At 37.9% G+C, this 27,033-nt stretch overlaps 1 protein-coding gene across 1 annotated transcript in view; it reads right to left on the bottom strand.

Annotated features, from left to right (window-relative positions):
* LOC121984305 (probable manganese-transporting ATPase PDR2) overlaps window positions 1–6,758 on the bottom strand; it is a 31,823-nt gene extending 25,065 nt beyond the window's left edge. The window contains exons 1-5 of the mRNA XM_042537180.1: window positions 6,599–6,758; window positions 6,164–6,428; window positions 5,597–5,689; window positions 1,700–1,908; window positions 32–104 (exon numbers count right to left, since the gene is read on the bottom strand). Coding sequence (XP_042393114.1) covers window positions 32–104; window positions 1,700–1,908; window positions 5,597–5,689; window positions 6,164–6,412 — 624 coding nt within the window. The 5' untranslated portion in view covers window positions 6,413–6,428; window positions 6,599–6,758. The remainder of the gene's footprint in view (window positions 1–31; window positions 105–1,699; window positions 1,909–5,596; window positions 5,690–6,163; window positions 6,429–6,598) is intronic.
* Window positions 6,759–27,033: the final 20,275 nt, after the last annotated feature.

Raw genomic sequence — 27,033 nt, 5'->3', positions numbered from 1 at the left:
GATACTGCAAATACAGTATAATTGTACATACTTGAAACACAAAAAACGGCTCCATAACTTGCTCCTTCAGCAACTTCTGGAATGTAGGTTGGGGGTAGTCAAACCTATAAAAAAGGTTAGCAAATAAGAGCAATATGCTGAAACCATTTATCAATAAAGTTTACTATCATGGTAATGGGACCAAGTTATAGCTTACCTTTATATTTATAAATAATAGTAATAATAAATAAAACTGCAATCCAAAATAATATCAAGTAGTAACAATTGAAGTTAAAGTGCACTTGAAAATAAACATCAGTTGTTCTATCAATGGGAACGATATAAAGACCTCACATCATGCTAGATATAAGGCTTTTATATTTCTTTAAATATTCAGTGTCTACCAAGTAATTGAAAATACAACAGGATCCCCACAAGGTTCACATATCAGTAGAGGGAAAGAAACCTTGTATAGCAACAATGCTAGAAGAAAACAACCTTTAACAGTTATTCCTCATATAAATACAAATAGATACAAATACTCACTATCACAACAATAACAAGACTCATAAACTCGTATTTGGGGTTGACTACAATGATCATTTCCCATTAAGGTTTCAAAATTATCAGATCATATGCAATCAATCCACCGCCTAATTCACATGTGTTATGTGGATAAATATGCTGACCATACTACCTAAGTAGTTGATATAAAAAATTATACTCATCACTCAAAATATTAGTTAATCTTCCTAAGTAATATTTAACTCTATATAAGTTTCATTCAAAGTTAAGTAATCCATATCTCATGCATAACATATAGCGATGCATGTTAACCTAGGCATTCAATATGAGAGAAAAGGCTACATGTGTAATCAAGCAATTAAAAAATGTTTATATGGCTAAAATTGGCTTAATCAAATCAGGATAGACTTGGACTTTAGCTAGGTATTGGTTAGGTTAGCTTGCATGATACCATAAGCCGATGTCATGTGTCCCTCACCACACAAGCTTATGCTACCTCAAAAGTGGATTATGTGGCCAATCTTTTAGAATAATGTTTCCAATCATTGAACTAACAGCCATATTCGTAATAATATCAAGGTCATCTAGATTTTTTCTAAATTGTATCTAGTCAAGCTTCATTCAGTCTCCCTATATACAATTGATTCAACTTGTGTAAGTATAGAATTTTTTTGGTCAGAATGTCAAGTATAGAATTTGTGCGGTCTTCTGAAATATGTATACCATTATAAATTATTTTATAACAACATTATAAAGGTTACACCTAACAACTCACGAATGAGAACATTTCTATTCTTTCCTTTCATTTATCCCACCATCCTCATTTATCAACCACTAAAATTTGTATCTTATTTGTTAATTTGCAATACAAAACCATATCTAAAGCATGCCCTGATCTTAAAAATTGTCCAATGGGACACAATACTGTCACAAAACCGAGAAACATCTTGCCATTTTAACCATCATTCTTATTTAATAATATCTTCTTGAATCTCTCAACTACTTAAAGTAGATCCATTTGTCATCAAACACTGCATTGATGAAGTGCAAAGATCAATAATTTAGTTCAAAACAAATTTGTTTCCAGCTTTAGTTGATCTAAGGATTCAGGTGAATTGAATTAATGCAGGGGCTGCTGAGTCTAAACAAATTCAAGTATATGATGTTATTAGCTTCATAGAAGCAGAAAACTTACACATTTCGCCCCCACTTGTCAGTTGCACTAGCTACTTTAGTTTCTGATCCATGACCAGTGCTCTTGAGATAATATCCAAATGATTCCTTTGTAGGGTATGGTAGCTTGCAAAATGTGTTCTTCTCTGCAGAAAAATTGAAGCATTGCTTTCGAAAAACAAAATATATTTCGTTGGCATTCTCAGTTGAAGATGCTGATGACCCTACCACCTGCATGCAGACAAACCAATATGACAATGTTAATATAAGAAGTATCCTGTAAACTAAAGATACTATTATTCTTTGTAATATATAATAAGGCAAAGAACATATTGAATCACTAACAATAATTAGCAAATATATTCTGTATTGCAACATTTTCTAACCAATCATGTCAAAACCTTCAAAGAAGTTTGGCATCTTATTGTAACAATTGCGACCCAACATTTGTTTCTCACTGACCTTGTTTTAATGCTCAGAGCGTCAGAGACCAAAGGCTTCGTCCATTAAAGGCCTCAAATCAAACCATTTGCATAAGATTATGATAAGGAAACTCAAACAAATAAATGTGCTCCACCCAATTGCCACCAAAATCCAAGATGCATGTATGAATATCTGTTCTTGCCTGAATTATGTATTTTGACTGTCCATTTATATGCAAGTGATTAAATTGTAACTAAGTCCTGAGGGACCAAGGCCTGCTGCAGACCATCCCAAAAATGGGAGTGGCATGAAGGTCTCAATGTGATATCATTTTAGCCAGAATTTCATGCAGCGCACAATCTTGTTACAATATAGTTCATCTCTATAGTATGCATGACGGGAATATTTGATTCATAGTGTCAGATTCAAACATAGAATGGCATTCTAAGTATGGGGTGGTTTCCATTAGTTAAAAATTAAAAGAAATACAGAATTGTCATGCTTGGTACACTCAAGAATTTTTAATTAAATTTAGAAACAGCTAAAATTATCAAATTTGGTTCAGCAAACACACCAGTAAAAAAAGTTTAGAATAGAGCACTATATAAGAGGTAAAACAACTAATCTAATTGACATTTATGTGCCTCATTTCCCAGATATATCAGAAGAAAAACTAGTTTTTCATGGTCCGGAGTGCCTCATTTCTAATGCGGAAAGCCTTTTTCCTTCCAAAACTTGTGAAATCTCAGCCTTGCCCAAGTCAAATGTCCTCCTTCCTTTGCTTAACTCCTCCAGAGCCCACCACTTGTACCTCCTTCCTCTTCTTTTGCTTATCCTCCTCCCAAGTCCATCGCCCACCAACAAGCCGACCACCACACCATGTGCCCTTCGTCCACCCTTACTTCTTTCCCTTCTGCTTCTCCTACCAAGCCCATTGCCCTCCCATGAGACAGACACTCGCCACCCTACTACAAGACGGATGCTCACCACCTACCCCTCTTTCCCATGAACCTACCATGAGCCCACTGCTCACATCCCGAGCCTAATGCCCACTCCTCCTTCCACATTATTTATCCTCCTCTCGAGTCTGATGCCCACCCGCCTACAAACCCATCGGTCGAATGTGAGATTGTCAATTGCCCACAAGCAAGAGGCTCCCTACAAAACTCATTGCTCTACTAACGATTGAGATGCAACAACCATTGGAGGTGCTAACAAGGTGAAGGCAAGCAAAAGGCAAGGTTTAAAATTTAGAGTCATGCCAGAGTTTCAGTCTAAGAGCAAAATGAAACGATTTCAGTACTGTATCATGTAATGGCTATACAATTTTGATACTTTTTTATTTTTAAATATAAATATACGTATTAATTAAAAATATATATTTTTATTAATATTTGATTACTCTAGATGCCTGCTATTAATTATATTTCAAATGTTGACTATTGAGTTCATATTTTGATTAAAAAAATAATTTTTGATGATATAATTTTGTTTGAAACAAACATATATTTTTATGTAATTATATGAAATTTATTTAAAAGCATTTCATAAGAACTTTAAGCATTAAATATTCTTTTCTTATATTTGGTATGATAAATTAGAAAAAGCTATTAGATTAGATAAAATAATTTAAAATACTAATATTTTTTTATTTAATTTCACTAGTTCTACATAATTATAATTATTAGAGTAAACAAAAAAAAAATAAAGACTCAAAATATTTTAAATTTTGAAACCTCAAATATCATATTTAGGTTTAAATTATATTTTAAATTTTATAATTATGAATTTTTTAAAAAAAAATAAATATATGAAATTTGATTCAAACTCAACTGAATTAAATTTGACAATTTCATAAAATCACATTAAAATTTAAAAATGGAAGTTTAAAACATAAAAAAAAAATCATTAATGATATTAATACTAAATTTTATTTATTTAAATTTTTTATATTTGAAATTATTTTTTAAAAAAATAGATATCTAATTAAGCTAAATGGAATTAGTATTTTGAGTTTTATAATCGTATAAACATAAGTTTAGGGGGGGCCAAATAAAGTTTATGTAAATATGGTGAATTGGTGATTAAGATCAAGTAGATTCAAACTGAAGTCCAATTTGGATTTTATTTTGTCCATTTAAAACCAAGCCAAACCAAATTAATATAGAAGATATTCCAGTCCAACCGTATTTAATTAGGCTAATGGTATTTTTATGAGATTAGAAATTATTTAATTAGGTTATTTATTTATTTTCTTCTTTTATTACCATTCTTGATTCCTGGAGGCTCATGCTTCGCAAGCAGGCCTCCTACCCTCGCAACCGCCCATCGCTCATTGCTCGCAATTGTTTGTCGCTACCATCAACAGCCATTCGCTGTCGCAGGCGGCTAGAAGCCCCGCCACTCTTGCTGCTTGCAACAACACTTGTCACAAAACCTTATTTCTCCGATAACTTTCTCTCCTCCTTCAATTTTTCTTCTTTACTTTTTTCCCCTCTCTTCCCAACTTTGGTACTTGTGCTAAGTGTTTCGCGTGCCTATCAATGAACAGAACAATAAATTTTGCATATGCCCAGGATGCCTCGTCACTTCAAACATTGGAAGGAGATGTTGAGCAAAATAGGTATTTTGTATTTTTCTTTCTGCTCCCATCAAGTAAATGAGGATAAATAATCTTTGCATAGCCTTTTTTTTCATTACTTTTTCGCAACAAAACTATGTCCCTAGGTGTGGTTCATCCCTCTACTATCCATTTCTGGAAGTGAATTGAATAGTGGAAATGTGAAGGTTGCATGGGCAATCATAACTTTGAAGACTTGAAGCTAACTATTGGGGTAGATTCAAAAGAAAAAGGGACAGATGAATTAACAAACCATGGAGGTTTTTGTCATATGGTTTATACTATGTTGCATGTATTATTTTGTTAATAAATTGGTGATGTTTTTAAATTGAATGGTTGTTAATGACTTGTAAATTGCATGTTGTTAATAAATTACCCTCAGCATGCTTTAGGAGTGTACAAAAACTACTGTAATATAGAACTCTGAATAGTAAAACCAACTCCAAAACCCCCATCCTAAGTAACTCAAATTGACTAACCAATGCATGCAGACTAAAAATGCACATGCTTCATACATCCTCAAATATCCACATTGACCTAATTTTGTTTCAAAATGTATTTCTTAATGTTAATACACCCATCATGGATCCTCATATATACACCATTAATACTAAAACACTAAACATCACATTTAATAATGCATGTGATCCCTATTTACCATGTAACATCTTTACTTTAACTTAACAGATAAATGGCAATCACATAACACTCGTGATGGTCAAATACACCTTCAATTTCACTTCTAAGAAAATATTTTCATCAATATTACATTCATTCTATCTAGAAAGCATTTAGAATCAATCAGAAGTCAGGAAGTAGCAGACATATTACATCTATGTGCAAGGTAATATTATCTAAAAAGAGAAACCACCGTACAGATTTCCTTGTATGAAGAAGCACAATTTCTTTTGAACCAGAAAACTTAGAGGGTATTATCTTGCATGAAGTTGCCGAATGAATGTCATTGACCTGATGCAACAAAGAAAACAAAAGATCATTATCAAAAAATTTGCATGACAGAGGCTACCCCCCAATTCAAAACAATGTAGTAAAGGATGAAAATTTAAAAACTACCTAATTAGACAAAGACCAAGAATGTACTACAGAAGAACCAGTTGTCTCTTATTGGAAGGGCCATGAACAAGACTATATTTTCTTGCCAGTGAATACAAAGTTAAGCAATCAATGTAGTTTGAGCATTATTTAAATACGCCTCTATAATAGATTTGGGAATCATTTCTAACTAAATCATAATAGGAACCTCTTCAGAGCCAGACAAATAGTAAGAACCAACTAGTGTAACAACACAAACATAAATTTTGATTTTAGAACTGTCAGTGCAGCACCAAGTGAAGGAATCAATTTGAGGCACCCTATAAAACCTCAAAATTATAGAGAGCCACCCGACTATGGAAACATCAAAAATCAGAATTTTTCCCACACCTTTCTGAACTGAACTAAGCATTTGAAATCCACCGACCAGGCTGTAAAAAGCAGCACGAGAATGTGCAAGATCGCGAACCCTCCGAGAACGATGAAAGCATCACTAAAATCGATGTTGGGGACAACCGCAAGGAGCCAGATGAAATAGAGAATCGCGAAGGGCCAAATGTCAAGGCGCCATGTCCAATGCCTTAGCTTCAGCAAGTCGACCTCGTGCACCACCTTTCCTCCCACATGGTACCTCGTCATCCTCTTCCCTTCTTACCTTGAAATTGATTGAAAAAACAAAACAAATTTCAAATCGAAACTTTAGATTCGTCTGGCCTCGTCGAGATCCGAGATCCGTGAACAAGGAACGAAATCAGTCCAGTTTCAAAATCAGCAGATTAGGGTTATTCGACAGAGAAACGGAAAGATCGAGGTCGGCAAAAGTACCTGTATGAGATTTGAGTTGGACCTATTCAACGAGGAGGAAGTCGGAGCCGAAGCGAGGATGGCTTTTCTGCTGTCGGAGATTTATCGTGCTGCCGCCGAGGCGTCGTCAGAAGAGGGTAGTCGCCCTTTTTTCCTCCCTTTGGCAAAATTCAAAAGACACCCCATATCTTCGTCATAGTCATAGACACCCTATATTTTGGTCATAATAAAAAAAATAAATCCGATTCTATTTTTATTCAAAAAAAAATATAAGAAAAACTAAAATAATTTTAAGAGTAATAATATGCAAAAAAAATAATAATAATAAATAAAATAAGAATAGACATATAAATTAATAATTTATTATTTTTATTTTTATGGCCTTCATCATGTCTATTTCTAAAATTTTCTTTAAAATTTTTCTCTCGATATATATATTATTTTTAAAATTTTAATCATTTTGCAGCGGGAAAAAAATACTTTTTAAATATTTTAAAATTAGAATGTCTTTTAATAGATAATAAAAATGAAGGGCCTCTGGTTAATATATGCGCTTTCTGTTTTTTCAAGCTTTTAGAATTTCCATTTTGCACCCTTAAACTTTATCAAATTTCATATGGCGTGTTTAGTGCGTTCCACCAAATTTAGATTTAATAAGAATCAACATGAGAATAAGATTAAATTTACTAACAAAGAATTTACAATTAAAAGCAACATTAAAATTGCGCCCTTTAAACCTTTTAGGTCTTGTAAATCTTTTTTCAATTAAAAGGATGCTTCTAACTGAAGAAAGGAATATTATTGGAGCTCATATTTTGTATCTGTTGGTAATTAACTCTAACATTTATTGGAGTAAACACATAAATATCAATTATATCAATCCGTGCCGATAAAGGAATCCTATGAAAATTATGAAAGAGGTATTTCAAAATAATTGAAATCCTTATTTTTGTTTTCACAAAAATTAAGGTTTAGATGTATATGAGCACTAATCGCCTCTTAGTGCATCATTTTTCTTTTCTTACCTACATTCAACTAAAATTTGAAGTCTAAGTCCTGTATAAATTATACATTTGGTCAACTACAATATCTGTGAGTCAAATATGACTTGAAATATCAAACAAACCATCAAGACTTATAAATCATATTAGCAAATCTTAAAAATCTAGCTTATAATTATTCAAGTCTTTACTAACAATTTAGAACTCCCAAAATCAAATATTCCATAGTCCTTAATGTTGGAGTAATCTAGGTGCCCTAAGTTTTGATGTTTGGATAAAAGTTTAAGTTAGGTTTATTGTTGTATTTGATATGCATTATGAGTGTGCAAGATACAGATACAACAATGAAAATCTAAGTGTGATCTTGGCAAAGGAGGAAAGTCCAGGGATGAGTCTTGACGGTGTAAGTCCAAGCATGTAGTCTTAGCAACGTAAGTCCAAGTGTGACTTGACAATGGATGAAGTTCCGGAGGTGAGGAGTCTCTTGGCAAAGGAAGACCCCACAATATGGACAAGGTCGAAAGAAGCTGCAGAAGGCAAGACGTGAAGGATGGGGAGACATCCGAGGGACACGAGGCTGATGGAGAAGGCTAGAAGGCTAGGTCTAGGTTGGTTGGGTGAGGATGAGTGCTAAGTGATTGTACTCAGGATAAAATCCTATGTGATTAGAATTTACTGTAGTGACACTGTAGCAGTACTATAGCGACACTGTAGCAGCATTGTAGCAGTCGACTGGTACACTATAGCAGTCGACTGGTACACTGTAGCAGTCGACTGGTACACTGTAGCAGTCGACTGATAGCCGACCGTTGAGTAACGGTCGGCTTCACTTAAAGGATCGGTCGACTAGTAGCAGGAAAATAGCTTAGTATTTTCCTTTCGAGCTATATTTAATAGAGCTCGGGATGCTTGGGCATGGTTGACGAAATAAAGGTGTTTAACCCCTATTAGTAGTCTTCTAAAGCCTCTAAGCTCTTCTTGTAATCTAAGAGTGTTTGTATCAAGGTTGTGGTGAGGTTTCTTCACCGAGAAGGAGATTTGAGATAGCCGGAGATTTCCGAGGAGTCATCCATCGACAGATTAGGATCGTCCACCTTACGGGCAGCCGTAGAGTAGGAGCTCTAATCTCCGAACCACGTAAACGCCTTGTCTTACGGTTTGTTTTGATTTATTGTCTTTCTTTATTGCTTATAGGGTTTATCTTTCTTCTTGTTAGTTCGTTTTTTATTTTTTGCTGCGTACTAACAAGTATAGGAAGTGACGATTTGGGTGAGACGCTATTCCCCTCTAACGGGCGTCAAGGCCCCAACAAGTGGTATCAGAGCTAGGTGAGCTCTTGTTGGACTAATCGCCAAGAGAGCGGCTAGAGGAAGAAGATGGAGTCGGAGGGACCTCTCGGATGGGGCATCTGAATCCCACCTCCATACAAGCGCGAGGACTTCGACTATTGGAGGAATTGCATAGAGATGTGGTTCCAAATGACTTAGAACCAATGGATTGCGTTAGAGGAACAGTCTAAAACTCCAACGGACAAGAAGGGAAAGCGTCTCCGACGTCGATATTGAACCGAGGAGCAATTGGAGACGGACAAAGAGGTAACTAGAATTTTAATTAATTTATTACCTCCTAATGCGATATTGAATGTAGGTGAATACGAGAATGCAAGTGACCTTTGGAAAAAAGTAATTGCGCTTCATGAGAGTCCAACACAAATCCAAAAAGAGAAGGAGCCCAAGGAGAAGGGTTCATTGGTCTAAGAAGAGAAGAACCAATCGAATGTTGGCACGAGTTTAACATCCGAGGAGGAGAAGGAAGATGAGGAGGTATCATCCACATCATCAAGGGAGGAAGAAGTGGAGTTGTCCACATCTTCAAGTGAAGAGGAAGAGGAGCAATCCAAGGAAAAGGAGATCTTAGAAGCTCAACCCTCCACCTCAACTACCAAGAAGAGAACAAATGACCACATCAAATGCTTTGAGTGTAGTAAGATGTGACACTATAAGAGTAGGTGTCCAATGCTTCAAAAGGTAAGAGAGGTAAATCCTAAAATCAACAAGGTTGATTTAACTAATGTGAGTTTTAGGAAGGAGAATAAGCACATTAGGTGTTTCACGTGTGATGAGTGGGGAGACTACCACACAAAGTGCCCAAGGAGAGGAGAGTTCAAGAAATTGGCTCACTTAAAGAAGTGGGAGAAGAAGAGAGCTTCAAGGGTAAGGGAGGTATACCCTAACTTGAATTCAATTTCAGATTCAAATTCCTCCATACATGTTAGAAATAATATAAATTATTTGCCCATGCATATTTATGGTTTTAGATGTAATGATAGGAATAGGATTAATGCAGGTGTTAATCCTAGGAAATCATTTTCAAATGATAGACCTAAAAGGAAACAATTTATCTTGCCTAAGGAGAAGAAGGTGATTGAAAACCTAGGCATTAATACCAAGAAAGGGAAACACATACCTAGAAAGGGTAGGTCTAGGAATGTCCATGATGGACATGTTGATTCTAGGGGTAGAACCTTAGAATTGGAAATCAAGCATTGAAGGCAAAGTTTGAGAAAATGGAGAAAGTTATAGAGAGGTTCATTATTGGGCCTAAAGGACTTGACATGTATTTGTGTGGTCAAAGATCCAAAAATGTCAAATTAGGTCCCTTCAAGACCAAAAGGAGGTCAAGTGTTAAGGTAGCACATGACATTGGTAAGGGAGGTGTGACCAAGGACAAGGGAGAGTCATCCAAGGCCAATAAGAAGGAATATGCTAGGGTGTCATATAATTATGGCAAGGAAGAGGTGTCCAAGGTGAAGGACAAGAAGAAACTTGTTGGAATATATACTAAAAGTCTAGCTTTTTGTATAAATATTTATTTAGAAATAAGAATCACATTGGTCAAATGCCTATATTTATGCTAAGTGTAGTTGTCCATTTAATTTATATTATAGATAACATAGTGTGAGGAGACACACAGAAGATCATGCTATCAGTTCATTATAAATTATAAACAGTTACTCATAACCAAGATGGAATGGGGCAAACCATTGGAGTGGTTGTAGTTGTTGGGACCAAAATGTAGCTAGAGGGGGGTGAATAGCTCGGCGCGATCTCGTGCTCGTTGTTACTTATTTCTTGCGATGATGTGCAGCGGAAAATACACGAACACTAATACAACAACGCTAACTCAAGGATTTACTTGGTATCCACCTCACAAGAGGTGACTAGTCCAAGGATCCACACACTCACGCACCCTCCACTAATAAAACACTCCTTTTCGGTAACTACCGAAGGCGGACAAGCTCTATAAGCTCACACTACAAGAAGAAGGGGAAAGGGAACAAAATACAAGCAAAAGCTTACAAGTTTTCACAAGAAACCCCTAACCTTAGATTTCTTCTTCTTACTGTTGATTCGCCTCTTGACTTGGAAGTGTTGGGGTTGAAAGGTTATAAACATAGTCTCATATTGGAAACACATGGAAAAGATCATGGGTTTATAAGAGAAAAGATATATCCATTGGCATGAGGCCTTTTGGGGAGAGCCCAAGAGCAAAGTCATGAGGGTCTAGCCCCAAAGTGGACAATATCATGCTATTGTGGAGATATCTAAATTCTTTTCGATCCTACAATTGGTATCAGAGCCCGGACTGCCAGAAGGTTTAACCGCCGACTGTGCACAAGAGCTCTGGTCTGATTGAGCCATGTGGGTATAATATTGACCTCGAACAAAGAAAGTGGGGGCTCCTATGTTCGAATCAAGAGGATCAGACACCAGACAGGAAGTCCTAGTTGCGACTAGGCAATGAAGTCCTAGTAGGTCGGGTGGACCGAGGGGCAGGAAGACCTGGTGGGTCGAGGATCGGACGTGGGAAGCCTATGGTCCTTTGTTTAAGGGGGGATTGTTGGGGTTGCAAGGTTGCAAACATAGTCCCATATTGGAAACACATGGAAAAGATCATAGGTTTATAAGAGAAAAGATATCTCCATTGGCATGAGACCTTTTGGGGAGAGCCCAAGAGAAAAGTCATGAGGGTCTAGGCCCAAAGTGGACAATATCATGCTATTGTGGAGATATCTAAATTCTTTTAAATCCTACAGGAAGAACCTCCAAGAACTTCAAGAACTGGCGGTGAGAACTCTGTGGAGAAGCTCTGTGAAGATCTGTGCTCGCTGGAGAATAAGGTCGTGAGTTGTCTCGAGAGAACAGCTCGCTAGCAGCTAAATACGACGCCAACGGTCGGATCCCAATCGATCGGATTACTCCCAATCGATTAAGGAGGCTTTGGATCGATCGACTGATTGATCCAGAGCGCCTCTGTGCTCTGGGAATCGCTTGGATCAATCGGTCAATCGATCCAGATCCCATCGCGCGAAATCGCGCCTCCCAATCGATCCACTGATCGATTGGGGGCTCTGGATCGATCGGCCGATCGATCCAGAGCTATTCTGTGCGATTGCGCACTTCTCCCAATCGATCCACTGATCGATTGGGAGAAGGCTTGTCGTGAATACTCGCTCAATCGATCGACCGATCGATTGGGGATGAGCCAATCGATCGGTTGATCGATCCAGCCCATGTAAGACTTGCCAAATCAAGTCCAAACATCCCTCAAACCAACATCCGGTCAACCATGACCTGTTGGTACATCATGCCTAGCATCTGGTCACCCTTGACTTGCTAGGACTCCCTTACCAAGCGTCCGATCAATCCCTTTGACCCACTTGAACTTCCACCAGATGTCTGGTCAACCTTGACCCATCTGGATTTCCTCGTGCCAAGTATCCGTTCAATCCTTTGACCCACTTGAACTTCCACCAGATATCTGGTCAACCTTGACCCATCTGGATTTCCTCGTGCCAAGTATCCGGTCAATCCTTGACCAACTTGGACTTATCTTCACCAGGTGTCTGATCAGCCTTGATCCACCTGGATTTCCCGTGTCTGGCTTCACTCACCAGGACTTTCCATCTGCCTAGTTTCACTCACTGGGACTTTCACCTGGCTTCACTCACCAGGATTTTCCAACTGCCCGGCTTCACTCACCGGGACTTTCACTTAGCTTCACTCACTAAGATTTTCCTTCTGCCTGACTTCACTCACCAGGACTTTCACCTAGCTTCACTCACTAGGATTTTCCTTCTGCCTGGCTTCACTCACCAAGACTTTCACCTAGCTTCACTCACTAGGATTTCTCATTTGCTTGGCTTCACTCACCAGGACTTTATAGTCTGTCTAACCTTCCAGTTAGGACTTTCACCTGACTTCACTCACCAGGATTTTCCAGTCAAGTATCCAGTCAACCTTGACCACTTGACTCTCCTTCACAATCTCACCACATGAACAATTACACCTGCAATCTCCATGTCTTGTCTCCATGTATTGTCAAACATTGAAACTCAAATATCAAGACTCGAGCTTGAACCAATTCAAGCTCAGTCAACCAGGTCAACCTTGACCTAGGAAATATTGCACCAACAATCTCCCCCTTTTTGATGTTTAACAATACCACTTAACAATACCACTTGTAAGTTAGGCTAATATCATAGCCTAAACTTCCTTCATGCCAACATGAGAATGATGGTTTCCTTCATCCTTCCCTTTTTCCCATAGGGTAAAGCACACATTCTCTCCTTATTTCAAGGAATGAAGGCTTAACTTAACCCTACATTCTCCCCCTATTGGCACACATAAAAAAGAAACTCTCCCCCTGAAGAGTTACTCACCGTTTTTCATAACTTCACTCGTTGTTCACAACACGATTCAAATAAAGGTTCCATACCCTTTATTTTCATCAAAAACTCATCCTTGAGCATATACCATTAAACAATGAAGATATCCACTCTCCATTATATTCCAATGCCCAACCTTGAGCATTTTTACTAAAGAAGGTAAAACCACCTTCCAAGGTGTATGGAAATAATTTTTCATGTCCTTAAAGAGTAACTCCCCCTAAAGACATGCACGTAACTTCTATCATTGCACCAACAATGACTTGGAATCCCTAAACCTTTAGGAAACCCAAATTTAGAAGTTTTGAGGTTCAAAAATTCAATATTGAAATCAAACCTCAACCTAAACCTCTACTTAGTCTTCCTTAACCAATCCATCCTTGTTTTCATAATGAAAACTTACCCTAAATATATACAAATGTGTTTTGAGGGGTTAGGAATGGTTACCTAGACTGAAGGGAGTTCAAAATGCTGAAATCAGACTTTCCCAGTCAAAATCAGCATCCCCAATCGATTGGAGTTGGGTCCCAATCGATTGAATCTGCTGAATCGATCCACTGATCGATTCAGACTGCGTGGATCGATCGACTGATCGATCCAGTAAGCTTCTGCTCGTGAGAAGTCTCCTCTCAATCGATCGCCCGATCGATTGAGGCACTTCAATCGATCGGGTGATCGATTGAAACACTGAAAAACTGAAATTCAATTTCAGTGAATTTCAGAAACCCCTGGAAAATTCTATAAAATTCAAAAAATTATGAAAATTCATGTAGACATTCCTTAGGGCATATATTATCATGGAAAAATAGTTTTCTAAGAAAATACTTCATATTTTCCAAGATTGACATAAACTAGAAAACTTGTAAAAACTTTAGTGTTTTCTCCTAGTTTGTGTCTAACTTTTCAATGATGAGTAATATCAAAAGATAGTCTTCACCAAGGTTTTCCAAAAACATTTTAAAATGATTTTCAACACCAATATCCAACCATGTTCCTTGGGCTCAATGCACATGACTTGTACATTAGCTTTCCCAATGATTGGAAAACACATAACTATGTGTTTTGATGAACTTAAAACTCACAAGAATGCACTAAATCAACATCTTGAGTTTTGTTCATCATCCTAATATCTCACTTGTATTTGATGTGTACTAAACCATATACAAGTCACCTTATAGTTCTTAGTGAGATGTAAACTTTGGTTTTGCCCTAATCTAAGGGTTGTGCATATCTATCTAGGCATTTTGAGGTTATGAACATCCACCAAGGATGTTATTTGTTAATAAATGTCATTTGTCCTTAAATTGCAAGGAATTAAAGTAATGCATGATATATTATGGCATACATCAAAAAGAAATAATTTTCAAAAGAAAATTTCTTATAACTAAATAATGTATGTATGACATGACATGGTATTTTTGTGTTTTTCATAACAAGACATGAATGCAAAAATAAATATCATGTCATGGCATATGATGGGCAAACAAAGCATGGCAAATTAGCATAAAAGAAATACCTAGATTACCTATCTAAGTATCCTAAAAACATTGGCTAACTTAAACTTTAAGTCCTAGATTGCCCTTAAGTCCCTCATACAATGCCAACATCCCAACTTGGAATTTCTTTAGACTTGATTTCTTGTGCCAATTAAAATTATATCCAAAAACTCAAATTTTTTTGGCATATCTTACTCTTTCCAAGAGTAAGCCATTTATCCTTATCATTTTCAAAGGTTAACAAAAACCTTGAAAATGCTCTTAGAGTGCCAACTTTATCATGATTGGGTTAACTACCCTTTTAATTAGAGTTGACACTCTCTGACCCATCTAAGGGGTAGAGAAAATGCTCCTAGGAACCCAAAACCTATTGGTGCTCCTTGGATGCTCTAGGTATTCACTAGGGATAACTTCCCTAGATACCTTCCTAGTGACCTTGTTAGGCTTCTTAGAAGCCTTGGTCACATTTTCTAGGTCAACTCTGGGAATTTCTTCCCTTGTGACCTTCTTTGTGACTTTTTTGGACTTCTTAGAAGTCTTAATCACATTTGTTGCAAAAATACTCTTAGGGATGACTTCCCTAGTATTTTTGACTTGACCATTTGACCTAGGGTTGGTTCCATAACTATATGAAACCCTATGGTAAGAAATTACATCATTCTTAGCCTTAGGTTTGTATCCCAAACCTCTATGGCCATTGGATGACTTTTGTACTCCTAGACCTAGGCTATGCTCATTTTGCCCTTTTAGGATATTTTCTATCCTTTTTAGGGTCTTTTCTAATTTATCAAGTCTTGACCTCAAGACTTGATTTTCCACCATTAAGTCCTTAGTTTTTGGTTTTTCATTAAATCCATGAGCATTTTTGTTTCTAGACACATACCTAAAATTCTTTGTTTTCTTGCCTATATTTTCATCTACCTTCCTAACCCTAGGTGTGGTAGTTTTAGCATGAAAAGCTACATGTTTCTCCTTAATGCTATCATGCTTCCTATTTCTATGGTAAATAGCATTAAAATGATAAAAATTAGAACTAGCATGCTTTTTACCATTATTTAAAGGAGTAGGCTCAATAAATGATACCTTTCTTTTTACCTTGGAGGCTCCCCCTTGAGTTGTGCTTCTTCCATGAGCCTTGACCACTTTCTTCCCCTTGGGACATTGGCTCCTATAATGTCCCTTTTGATTGCAAGAGAATCACACAATGTGCTCCTTGCTCTTCTTTGTTCCGGGAACGGTCTCCTTAGGCTTCACTTGCCCTTTAGTGCCACTTGGCCCTTCTTGTTGGCCAATTTAGGGCACTTGCTCTTGTAGTGCCCATGTTCCCTACACTCAAAACATATAATGTGATTTTTATTTTTAATTAAAACATTTATACCTTCATGTGTAGGGATGACACTTGATCCTCCATTTGATTTTACTTGACTTATGGAGGTGGAGGCTTCTTCATCCTCTTCTTCTCTTGACCCGGATGTGGAGGCTTTTTCTTGCTCCGGTGTCAATGATCTACACTCCCCCTCAATCCTAGAGGTGGAGGCTTCTTCATCTTCATCTTGTACATGGAACAAGGAGTATGCTCTCTCCTTGCCCTCTTCATTGCATTCCTTTGAAGATGAAGCTTCTTGGACTTCTTCTTCTTCGGAAGTTGAGCATCTCTCAACTTCGGAATTCTCCTCCTCTTGGTCTTGCTCCAATGAGTCACCCTCTTTGGATTCTTCTTGGTTTCGTACAGTGGAGGGGATCTCATGAATCTTTGCCAATTTGCTCCATAGCTCTTTGGCATCTTCAAAATCTCCAATTTGCTCCAAGATGTTGCTTGGCAATAAATTGACCAAAAGCTTGGTCACTTTGTCATTGACCTCACATCTTTGGATTTGTTCTTGGCTCCACTTGCTCCTCTTGAAAATTTTGCCCCTTGAATTCTTTGGAGCTTCGAAGCCTTCCATTAGAGTAAACCATTGCTCTATCTCCACCATTAAGAAATTCTCGATCCTTGATTTCCAAAGATCGAAGCTTGTTGAAATAAATGATGGAGGCACCCTTGTATCGAATCCAAGTCCGTCTTGGAATTCCATTGAAGTTGAGCTTGATAGAATCTTTGACTTGAAGAATTTTTGCTCCAACTTCTTCACCCTCTAGCTCTTTTCCCTTTCCGGCAATGATTCCGGTGAAGAGCAACCTTGCTCTGATACCACTTGTTGGGACCAAAATGTAGCTAGAGGGGGGGGTGAATAGCTCGGCGTGATTTCGTGCTCGTTGTTGCTTGTTTCTTGCGATGATGTGCAGCGAAAAATACAAGAACACAAATACAACAACGCTAACTCAAGGATTTACTTGGTATCCACCTCACAAGAGGTGACTAGTCCAAGGATCCACACACTCACGCACCCTCCACTAATAAAGCACTCCTTTTCAGTAACTACCGAAGGTGGAGAAGCCCTATAAGCTCACACTACAAGAAGAAGAGGAAAGGGAACAAAATACAAGCAAAAGCTTACAAGTTTGCACAAGAAAATCCTAACCCTAGATTTCTTCTTCTTGCTGTAGATTCGCCTCTTGACTTGGAAGAACCTCCAAGAACTTCAAGAACTGGCGGTGAAAACTCTGTGGAGAAGCTCTGTGAAGATCTGTGCTCGCTGGAGAAGAAGGTCGTGAGTTGTCTCGAGAGAACAGCTCGCAAGCAGCTAAATACGACGCCAACGGTCGAATCCCAATCGATCGGATTGCTCCCAATCGATTGGGGAGGCTTTGGATCGATCGGTTGATCGATCTAGAGCGCCTCTGTGCTCTGGGAATCGCCTGGATCGATCAGTCAATCGATCCAGTTCCCATCGCGCGAAATCGCGCCTCCCAATCGATCCACTGATCTATTGGGGGCTCTGGATCGATCGGCCGATCGATCCAGAGCTATTCTGTGTGATCGCGCACTTCTCCCAATCGATCCACTGATCGATTGGGAGGAGGCTTGTCACGAAGACTCGCCCAATCGATCGACCGATCGATTGGGCATGAGCCAATCGATCGGTTGATCGATCCAGCCCATGTAAGACTTGCCAAATCAAGTCCATGTTATAGTGTATACTAAAAGCCTAGCTTTTGTAAATATTTATTTGTTGAAATAAAAGAATCACATTGGTCAATTTCTGTATTTATTTGTTAAATGTAATTGTTCAATTAATTTATATAGTAGATAACATGGAGTGTGGTGTCACACTCAGAAGATAATGTTGTCGGCTCTCTATAAATTATAAACAGTTGCTCACGACTAAGATGGAAAGGAACAACTCATCAGTATAGTCATAGTGTAATTAAGTATTAGTTTATCTTGACTAATAAATTACACTGATACACTTTAAGTGTATTGAGTAGGATCATTTAGGTAAGTTCTTTTTGTACTAACTTAGTAAAAGAACTAAACCTTAGTTATTATGGAAGTGTGTACTCTTAATCCTAATATAATAACAAACACATATATTTAATATTTATTTCTTTGACTTATCAAAGGGTGAGGTTTAGCTCGATAAATCAATATGCCTGATAAGTTGGGAAATGATATTACTTATAGTGCGTGTTGTTGATTATAGAAGGAATCTGTGTCCTAGTTATCTAGGTTGAGAATGTCCCCAAGAGGAGCTCATAAGGATTGACATGTTAAACCCTGCAGGTGGACCTAGTCCAACATGACAATAAAGTTGAGTGGTACTACTCTTGGAGCTAGATATTAATTAAGTGAGTTGTCAGTAACTTACTTAATTAGTGGACATTCGTAATCTTAAACACAGGGAGACTAACACACTCATGATAAGAAGGAGCCTATAATGTAATTTGGGATTGGTGCGGTAGTGCGGTAATAACTCTCTAGTGGAATGAGTTATTATCGATGAACTTGAGTTGTGTGTTCAGGGCGAGCACGGGATACTCAAGCTCATCGGAAGGCCAAAACCAATTTCTCCTCTAGGTCCCTGTCGTAGCCTCATTATAGCCTCAAGTCCATCCAAATGTAAGGCTCTTCTTGGTGTCCAAGAAGGGGGTCCGACCATTGCTTAGTGACCAAGCAATGGCCGGCCACATCCTCTTGAAAGGGGCCGGCCCTATAGCTTGGTGACCAAGCTTGTAGGGGTCGACCATAATAATTCAAAAGGAGGGTTTAAATTTTTAAAATTTTCTCTTTGTAGAAAACTATAAGTTTTAAAAGAGAGATTTTAATTTTTAAAACTTTCCTTATTTGAATTAGGTCACATGTTTAAATAGAGAGTTTAAAAGATTTTAAAACTTTCCTTTTTTTAACTATCCTCATGGTTTAGGAAAAAAAAGGAAAAGAAGTTTTAAAATTTAAATTTTCTATCACCATGTTAAAAAAGGAAATTTTATAAGAGAGTTTTTAAATTTTAAAACATGGTTTTAATTTTTAGAAACTTTCCTTTTTTAACTCATACTTTAGGAAAGATAGCTTGTAAATTTTATAAGAGGATTTCTTCTTGTAAAATTTTTAAAAATTATTTTTCCTTTCCTTTTAATTGTGGTCGGCCACCTTGCTTGGTGCCCAAGCAAGGGCCGGCCAATAGGATTAAACCAAATTCAATCCTAAATCAAATAGGATTGATCATAACTATTGATTGGTGATTGATTCAATCAAGAGGAAAGAAAATGAAAAATAAAAAAGGAAAAGGAAAAACTCTTGGATGATTTTATTTTTTGTAAAAGGTTTTTCCTTATTTGCCTTGGGCAAGTAATATAAAAGAAGGGGTGAGGGGGCTTCATGAGACACAACTCTTATTCTTTTGCTTGGGTGATCTCTTGGTGTGGCCGTCCCTCTCCCTTCTTCCTCTCCCTTTGCTCTCTTCTCCTTGGTGGTGGTGGTGGCCGGATTTTAGAAGAAGAAGGAGGAAGCTTTTGGGTGGTGTTCATCTTGGAGGATCGTCGCTCATACGACGTCCAAGGTGAGGCGAGGAATACGGCAGAAGATCTCGAGGTCATTAGCATACAAAGAGAAGGTATAATTAGCAATTGTTTTCCACATCATGCTAGTTTTACTCTTTGTAAGAATTCTAAATACAAGAGGCAATTAGATCTAGTTTTTCGAAATAGTTTTTCGAGTTTATGTTTTCTTCTTTTTTGAACTTGTGATTCGATTGTTCCTTTTGGTTAACCTAGAGTTATTTAAGGAAATAAATATTAGCTTTCCTTAAAAGGCTTTGCCTAGGCGGTGGTGGTTGCTCCCATATCCAAGAAGGTCATGTACCTCGCCATGCAGTTCTGGAAGCCAATTTTAGAAATTAATATTTATGGAATTAATAACCTAGGTAGATTTGAATCAATAGTGTTAAGTTCCACTTGCGATTCAAATCTAAACCATTAAGAATAGATAAGTTAAATTTGGAATCAATGATGTTAAGTTCCGTCTGCGATTCCTTATTTAACTTCTAAAGAACACAATAAGTTATTTAAGGAAAGGTTCGACACTTGTACAAAAATTTTTGTACAGTAGAACCGGTACGTTTTCCTAGGTTTAACCAACAGTCTAAAAGTCCCTCAAACCAACATCCGGTCAACTATAACCTGTTGGTACATCATGCCTAGCATCTGGTCACCCTTGCCCTGCTAGGACTCCCTTACCAAGCGTCCGATCAATCCCTTTGACCCACTTGAACTTCCACCTGATGTCTGGTCAACCTTGACCCATCTGGATTTCCTCGTGCCAAGTATCCGTTCAATCCCTTTGACCCACTTGAACTTCCACCAGATGTCTGGTCAACCTTGACCCATCTGGATTTCCTCGTGCCAAGTATCCGGTCAATCCTTGACCAACTTGGACTTATCTTCACCAGGTGTCCGATCAACCTTGATCCACCTGGATTTCCCGTGCCTGGCTTCACTCATCAGGACTTTCCATTTGCCTAGCTTCACTCACTAGGACTTTCACCTGGCTTCACTCACTAGAATTTTCCAACTGCCCGGCTTCACTCACCAGGACTTTCACCTAGCTTCACTCACTAGAATTTTCCTTCTGCCTGACTTCACTCACCAGGACTTTCACCTAGCTTCACTCACCAGGACTTTCACCTAGCTTCACTCACCAGGACTTTCACCTAGCTTCACTCACTAGGATTTTCCTTCTGCCTGGCTTCACTCACCAGGACTTTTACCTAGCTTCACTCACTAGGATTTCTCATTTGTCTGGCTTCACTCACCAGGACTTTCTAGTCTGCCTAACCTCCGAGTTAGGACTTTCACCTGGCTTCACTCACCAGGATTTTCCAGTCAAGTATCCAGTAAACCTTGACCACTTGACGCTCCTTCACAATCTTACCACATGAACAATTGCACCTGTAATCTCCATGTCTTGTCTCCATGTATTGTCAAACATTGAAACCCAAACATCAAGACTCGAGCTTGAACCAATTCAGGCTCAGTCAACCTTGACCTAGGGAATATTACACCAACAGTAGTGTAATTAGGTATTAGTTTATCTTGATTAATAAATTATACTAGTACACTATGAGTGTATTGAGCAGGACCATTTGAGGTAGTTTCTTTTTATACTGACTCTTTAAAAGAACAAGACCTCTGTTATTATGGAAGTATGTGCTCTTAATCATGATATAATAACAAGCACGTATACTTAATATTTATTTCTTTAATTTATCAAAGTGTGTGATTTAGTTCGATAAATCAATAGGCCCGATAAGTTGGGAAATGATATTATTTATATGGTGTGCTGTTGATTATAGAATGAAACTGTGTCCTAGTAATTTAGGTTGATGATGTCCCCTTGAGGAGCTCATAAGGATTGTTATGTAAACCCTGCAGGTGGACTCAGTCCGACATGACAATAAGGTTGAGTGGTACTACTCTTGGAGCTAGATATTAATTAAGTGAGTTATCAGTAACTCATTTAATTAGTGGACATTATATATCTTAAATATAGGGAGATTAATGCACTCATAATAAAAAGGAGCCCATAATATAATTTGAGATTGATGCGGTAGTTCAATAATAACTCTTTAGTGGTATGAGTTATTATTGATGAACTTGAGTTGAGTGTTTGGGGCGAACACAGGATGCTCAAGCTCATCGGGAGACCAAAATTAATTTCTCCTCTCGGTCCCTGTTGTAGCCTTTATAAAACCTTGTATCTACTAAGTGCACTTCTTATCCAAGTAATGGGCCGGACACAACCTTACTTGGAGCAAGGGGGCCGGCCAAGCATAGGCTTGGAGCCCAAGTAATGGCCGGCCATACCATGCTTGGTGTCCAAGCATGGGGTCAACCACATAGGATGAAAGGGAGATTTTATTTTTTGTTAAAATCTTTCCTTTTGTAGCCATTCATGAAAGGGATTTTTTTTTAAAAAAATATTTTTAAAAATTTCCTTTTATAGTCATCCTCATGGGTTTAAAAAGAGAGTTTTAGATTTTAAAATCTTTCCTTTTATAGCTATCTACAAAAGATTAAAGAGATATTTTAATTTTGTTAAAATCTTTCCTTATTTGTAGTTGTCTATCATGTTTAAAAGAAAGATTTTAATTTTTTATAAAACTTTCTGTTGGAGCAATTTGGGTACCCTAAGTTTTGATGTTTGGGCAAAGATTTAAGTTAGCTTTATTATTGTATTTGATATGCATTATGAGTGTGCAGGATACAAGTACAACATGGAAAGTCCAAGTGTGATATTGTCAAAAGAGGAAAGTCCAAAGATGAGTCTTGACGGTGTAAGTCCAAGTGTGACTTGGCAATGGATGAAGTCCCAGAGGCACGACCTCTTGGCAAAGGAAGACCCGACAATAATAACAAGGCCGATGGAAGCTCTAGAAGGCAAGACGCGAAGAATGGGGAGACATCTGAGGGACGCAAGGCTGATGGAGGAGGCTAGAAGGCTAGGTCTAGGTTGGTCGGGCGAGGACGAATACTGAGTGAATGTACTCAGGGGTTAAATACTAAGATTAGGGTTATTGTAGTAGTACTGTAGCGTTACTATAGCAGTACTGTAGCAGTCGACTGGTGGTTTCATCAGTCGACTAATGCAGTCGACTGGGAGCGAACAGAGGGTTGATATTGAATCGTTGGGCTATAACGGTCGAATTTCCACATAGGGCAGTCGACTGTGTTGGTTGCTACTCGGAAAACCTAATGGTTCCACTGTACAAAAATTTTGTACAAAGGTCTAAACCTTTTCCTAGCTACCATGTGTTCTTTTAAATTAAACTCGGATAGCCTACGGAACTTAACACGTTTGATCCTAAGTTTAATTTATTTGTTCTTTTAGGTTTAGACTCGGATCTCCTGCGGAACTTAACACGTTCGATCCAAATCACCTAGGTTATTAATTTCATTAAATATTAGTTTCCAAAATTGGCTCCCAGTACTGACGTGGCGAGGCACATAACCTTCTTGGATATGTGAACAACCACCACCGACTAGACAAAACCTTTTAAGGAAAGTTAATATTTAATTTCCTTAAATAACTTTAGGTCAACCGAAAAGAATAATCAAATCACAAGGAAAAGAAAAAATAAAAGAACACAACATCGAAAACAAATTCGAAATACTTGAATCGTATGCCTCTTGTATTTGGTATTTTTACAAAGAAATAAAACTAGCATGATGCGGAAAAACATTACTAGTTATACCTTTCTTTTGAAGACAAAGACCTCTTGATCTTCTACCGTATTCCTCTTCTAACCTCGAACATTGTGTGGGCAATGATCTTCCGAGACGAGAACCACCTAGCACCTTCTTCTTCTTCCTTCAAGTTTCGGCCAAGCAAAAACTTCCAAAGGATGAAGAACTTTTTCCACCAACCAAGCTCCAAGGGATGCAAGCTTTCTCTCCTTCTTCTTCAAGCTAGAATCCGGCCACCAATTAAAACTCCAAGAGCATGAAGAGGTTCGGCCACAAGATGGAGAAGAAAGAAAGAGGAGGGGCCGGCCACACCCAAGGAGAAAAAGAGAGGAGAAAATAATATAGTCGTTCACAATGAAGGCACCTCTACCCCCTCTTTTATAATCCTTGGTCTTGGCAAATAAGGAAATTTAAATAAAAACTTCCTTAATTCTTTTGCCATGAAAATAAAAAATTTTAATTAATTAAAATCAAAATTCTTTTCTCAATTTCAATGGTCGGCCACATTAATATCTCCAAGCAAATAAAATTTTAAACACAAATTAAAACTTCCTTATTTGCTTCCGGAAATTTATAAAAATTTATCCAATAATTTTTATCCCTTCATGATTGGTTAATAAAAATGAAATTTTATAAATTTAAAACTTTCTTTTAAACATGTGGATAATTTCTAAAAAGGAAAGTTATCTTTAAAAATTAAAATCTCCTTTCAATCTACAAATAAGGAAAGATATTAAATCTTTTCTTAATCTTTTGTAGAAACTAATAAAAGAGAATTTTTAATTTTTAAACTTTCTTTTAAATCATGAACATGATTAAAAGGAAAGTTTTTATCAAAATTAAAATCAACCTTTTAATCTACAAATAAGGAAAGAGATTTAGCTCTTCTCTTAATCTTTTGTAGAATCTTATAAAAGTAAAGATTTAAATTTTTAAACTCTTTTTTAAATCATGTTATCCACATAAGAACAATTTTTAAAATTAAATTCCTTTTTATTTTAATAGGGGCGGCCACCTAAGCTTGAGTTCAAGCTAGGGCCGGCCACATGAATTCACCCATGAACCAAACCATGGTCGGCCCTAGCTTGGTCTCCAAGCTAGCTTAGCCGGCCCCTATAGGATGGGTAAGAAGGTGGGTATAGTACTCTATAATTAAGAGGCTACGATAGGGACCGAGAGGAGGAATTGGTTTTGGTCTCCCGATAAAATTAAGCATCCCGTGTTCGCCCTGAATACACAATTTAATTTTATCAATAATAATTCATTCTACTAGAGAACTATTATTGAACTACCGCACCAATCCCAAATTACATTTTTGGGCTCATTCTTATTATGAGTGTGTTAGTCTCCCTAAGTTTAAGATGTCGAATGTCCACTAATTAAGTGAGTTACTGACAACTCATTTAATTAATATCTTAGTCCAAGAGTAGTATCACTCAACCTTATCGTCATGTCGGACTAAGTCCACCTGCAGGGTTTAACATGACAATCCTTATGAGCTCCTCTTGGGGACATTCTTAACTTAGATTACTAGGACACAGTTTCCTTCTATAATCAACAACACACACTATAAGTGATATCATTTCCCAACTTATCGGGCTTATTGATTTATCGAACTAAATCTCACCCATTGATAAATTAAAGAAATAAATATCAAATATATGTGCTTGTTATTATATTAGGATTAAGAGCACACACTTCCATAATAACTGAGGTCTTTGTTCCTTTATAAAGCCAGTATAAAAGAAACGACCTCTAATGGTCCTACTCAATACACTCTAAGTGTACTAGTGTAATTATATAGTTAAGATAAACTAATACCTAATTACACTACGACCTTCCAATGGTTTGTTCCTTTCCATCTTGGTCGTGAGCTACTGTTTATAATTTATAAGGTACTGATAACATGATCCTCTGTGTGTGACACCACACACCATGTTATCTACAATATAAATTAATTGAACAACTACATTTATCATAAATGTAGACATTTGACCAATGTGATTCTTATTTCTAGATAAATGTTTATACCGAAAGCTAGGCTTTTAGTATACATCCTAACAGACTGATGATTTTGACAATCGACTGGTAGGCGAGATTTTTCAACCCATGACCTATATAACCAAGACTTGGGAGTTTGGTTTAGGTTGACGAAATAGAGGTGGTTAACCCCTATTAGTAGTCTACCTGTGCCCTAGCTTCCCAAGTGTTCTTGTGAGAGTTGTGGTGAGGTTTCTCCACCCACAAGGAGATACGTGAGCTAGTCGGAGTTTGCCGGGGAGTCATCCACAGACGGATCAGGATCGTCCACCTTACGGATAACCGTGGAGTAGGAGCCCTAATCTCCGAACCACGTTAAATGATTGTGTAGTTTAGTTTGCATTTCTTGTCTTATATTTAGATTAGCTTCCTACATGTTTGTTTATATTTCTGCTGCATAACTAACAAGTGTAGGAAGAAGTAATCGATTTGGGTGAGACGTTGTTCACCCCCCTCTAGCGGACTTCAAGGTCCCAACAAGTTGTATCAGAGCTAGGTGAGCTCTTGTTAGACTAATCGCCAAGAGAGCAGCTAGAGGAAGAAGATGGAGTCGGAGGGACTGTTGGGACCGAAATATAGCTAGAAGGAGGGGGGTTAATAGCTCGGCGCGATCTCGTGCTCGTCGTTGCTCGCTTCTTGGGATGATGTGTAGCGGAAATATAAGAAACAAACACACAACGCTAACTATAGGGATTTACTTGGTCCACCTCAAGAAAATGTGACTAATCCAAGGATCCACACACTCACGCACCCTCCACTATAAACACTCCTTCTCGGTAACAACCGAAGAAGAGAAACCTTACAACACTCTCAATACAACAAGAAATAAAGAGAAGCATATACAAGGGAAAGCTTACAAGATTTACACAAGAAACCCTAACCCTAGCTTCTTCTTCTTGTTGTATTCTTGCCTCTTGACTTGGGCGTGCCTCCAAGATCCTTTAAGAACTGCGTGAGAGTGGAGAAGAAAGCTGTGGAGAAATCGCCTGTAGTCGCGTGGAAGAAAGCCGAGAAAGCCGTGTAGAGAAGAACGCTCGCCAACGTCTTTATCTGCACCAACGGTCAGATCCCAATTGATTGGATTGCTCCCAATCGATTGGGGAGGCTTTTGATCGATCGACTGATCGATCCAGAATGCCTCTGTGCTCTTGGGAATTGCCTGGATCGATCAACCGATCGATCCAGGGCTTATCGCGTGAAATCGCAGCTCCCAATCGATCATCCGATCGATTAAAGGCTCTGAATCGATCAACTGATCGATTAAAGGCTCTGAATCGATCAACCGATCGATCCAGAGCCGTTATGTGCGATTGCGAGTTTCTCCCAATTAATCAGCTGATCGATTGGGAGGAGGCTTGTCGTGAGGACTCACCCAATCGATCAGCCGATCGATTAGGCATGAGCCAATCAATCGGCTGATCGATCCAGCTCATGGTTTTTGCCCAAAACCAAGTCCAAAGTCCCCTAAACCAACATCCGGTCAACTATGACCTGTTGGTTCATCATACCTAGCATTCGGTCACCCTCGACCTGCTAAGACTCCCTCACCAACTGTTCGGTCAATCCCTT

The sequence above is a fragment of the Zingiber officinale genome, chromosome 5B (assembly GCF_018446385.1).
Source record: "Zingiber officinale cultivar Zhangliang chromosome 5B, Zo_v1.1, whole genome shotgun sequence".
In the NCBI taxonomy this organism is placed as follows: Eukaryota; Viridiplantae; Streptophyta; class Magnoliopsida; order Zingiberales; family Zingiberaceae; genus Zingiber; species Zingiber officinale.
This window is presented reverse-complemented; position numbering and strand designations above follow the sequence as displayed.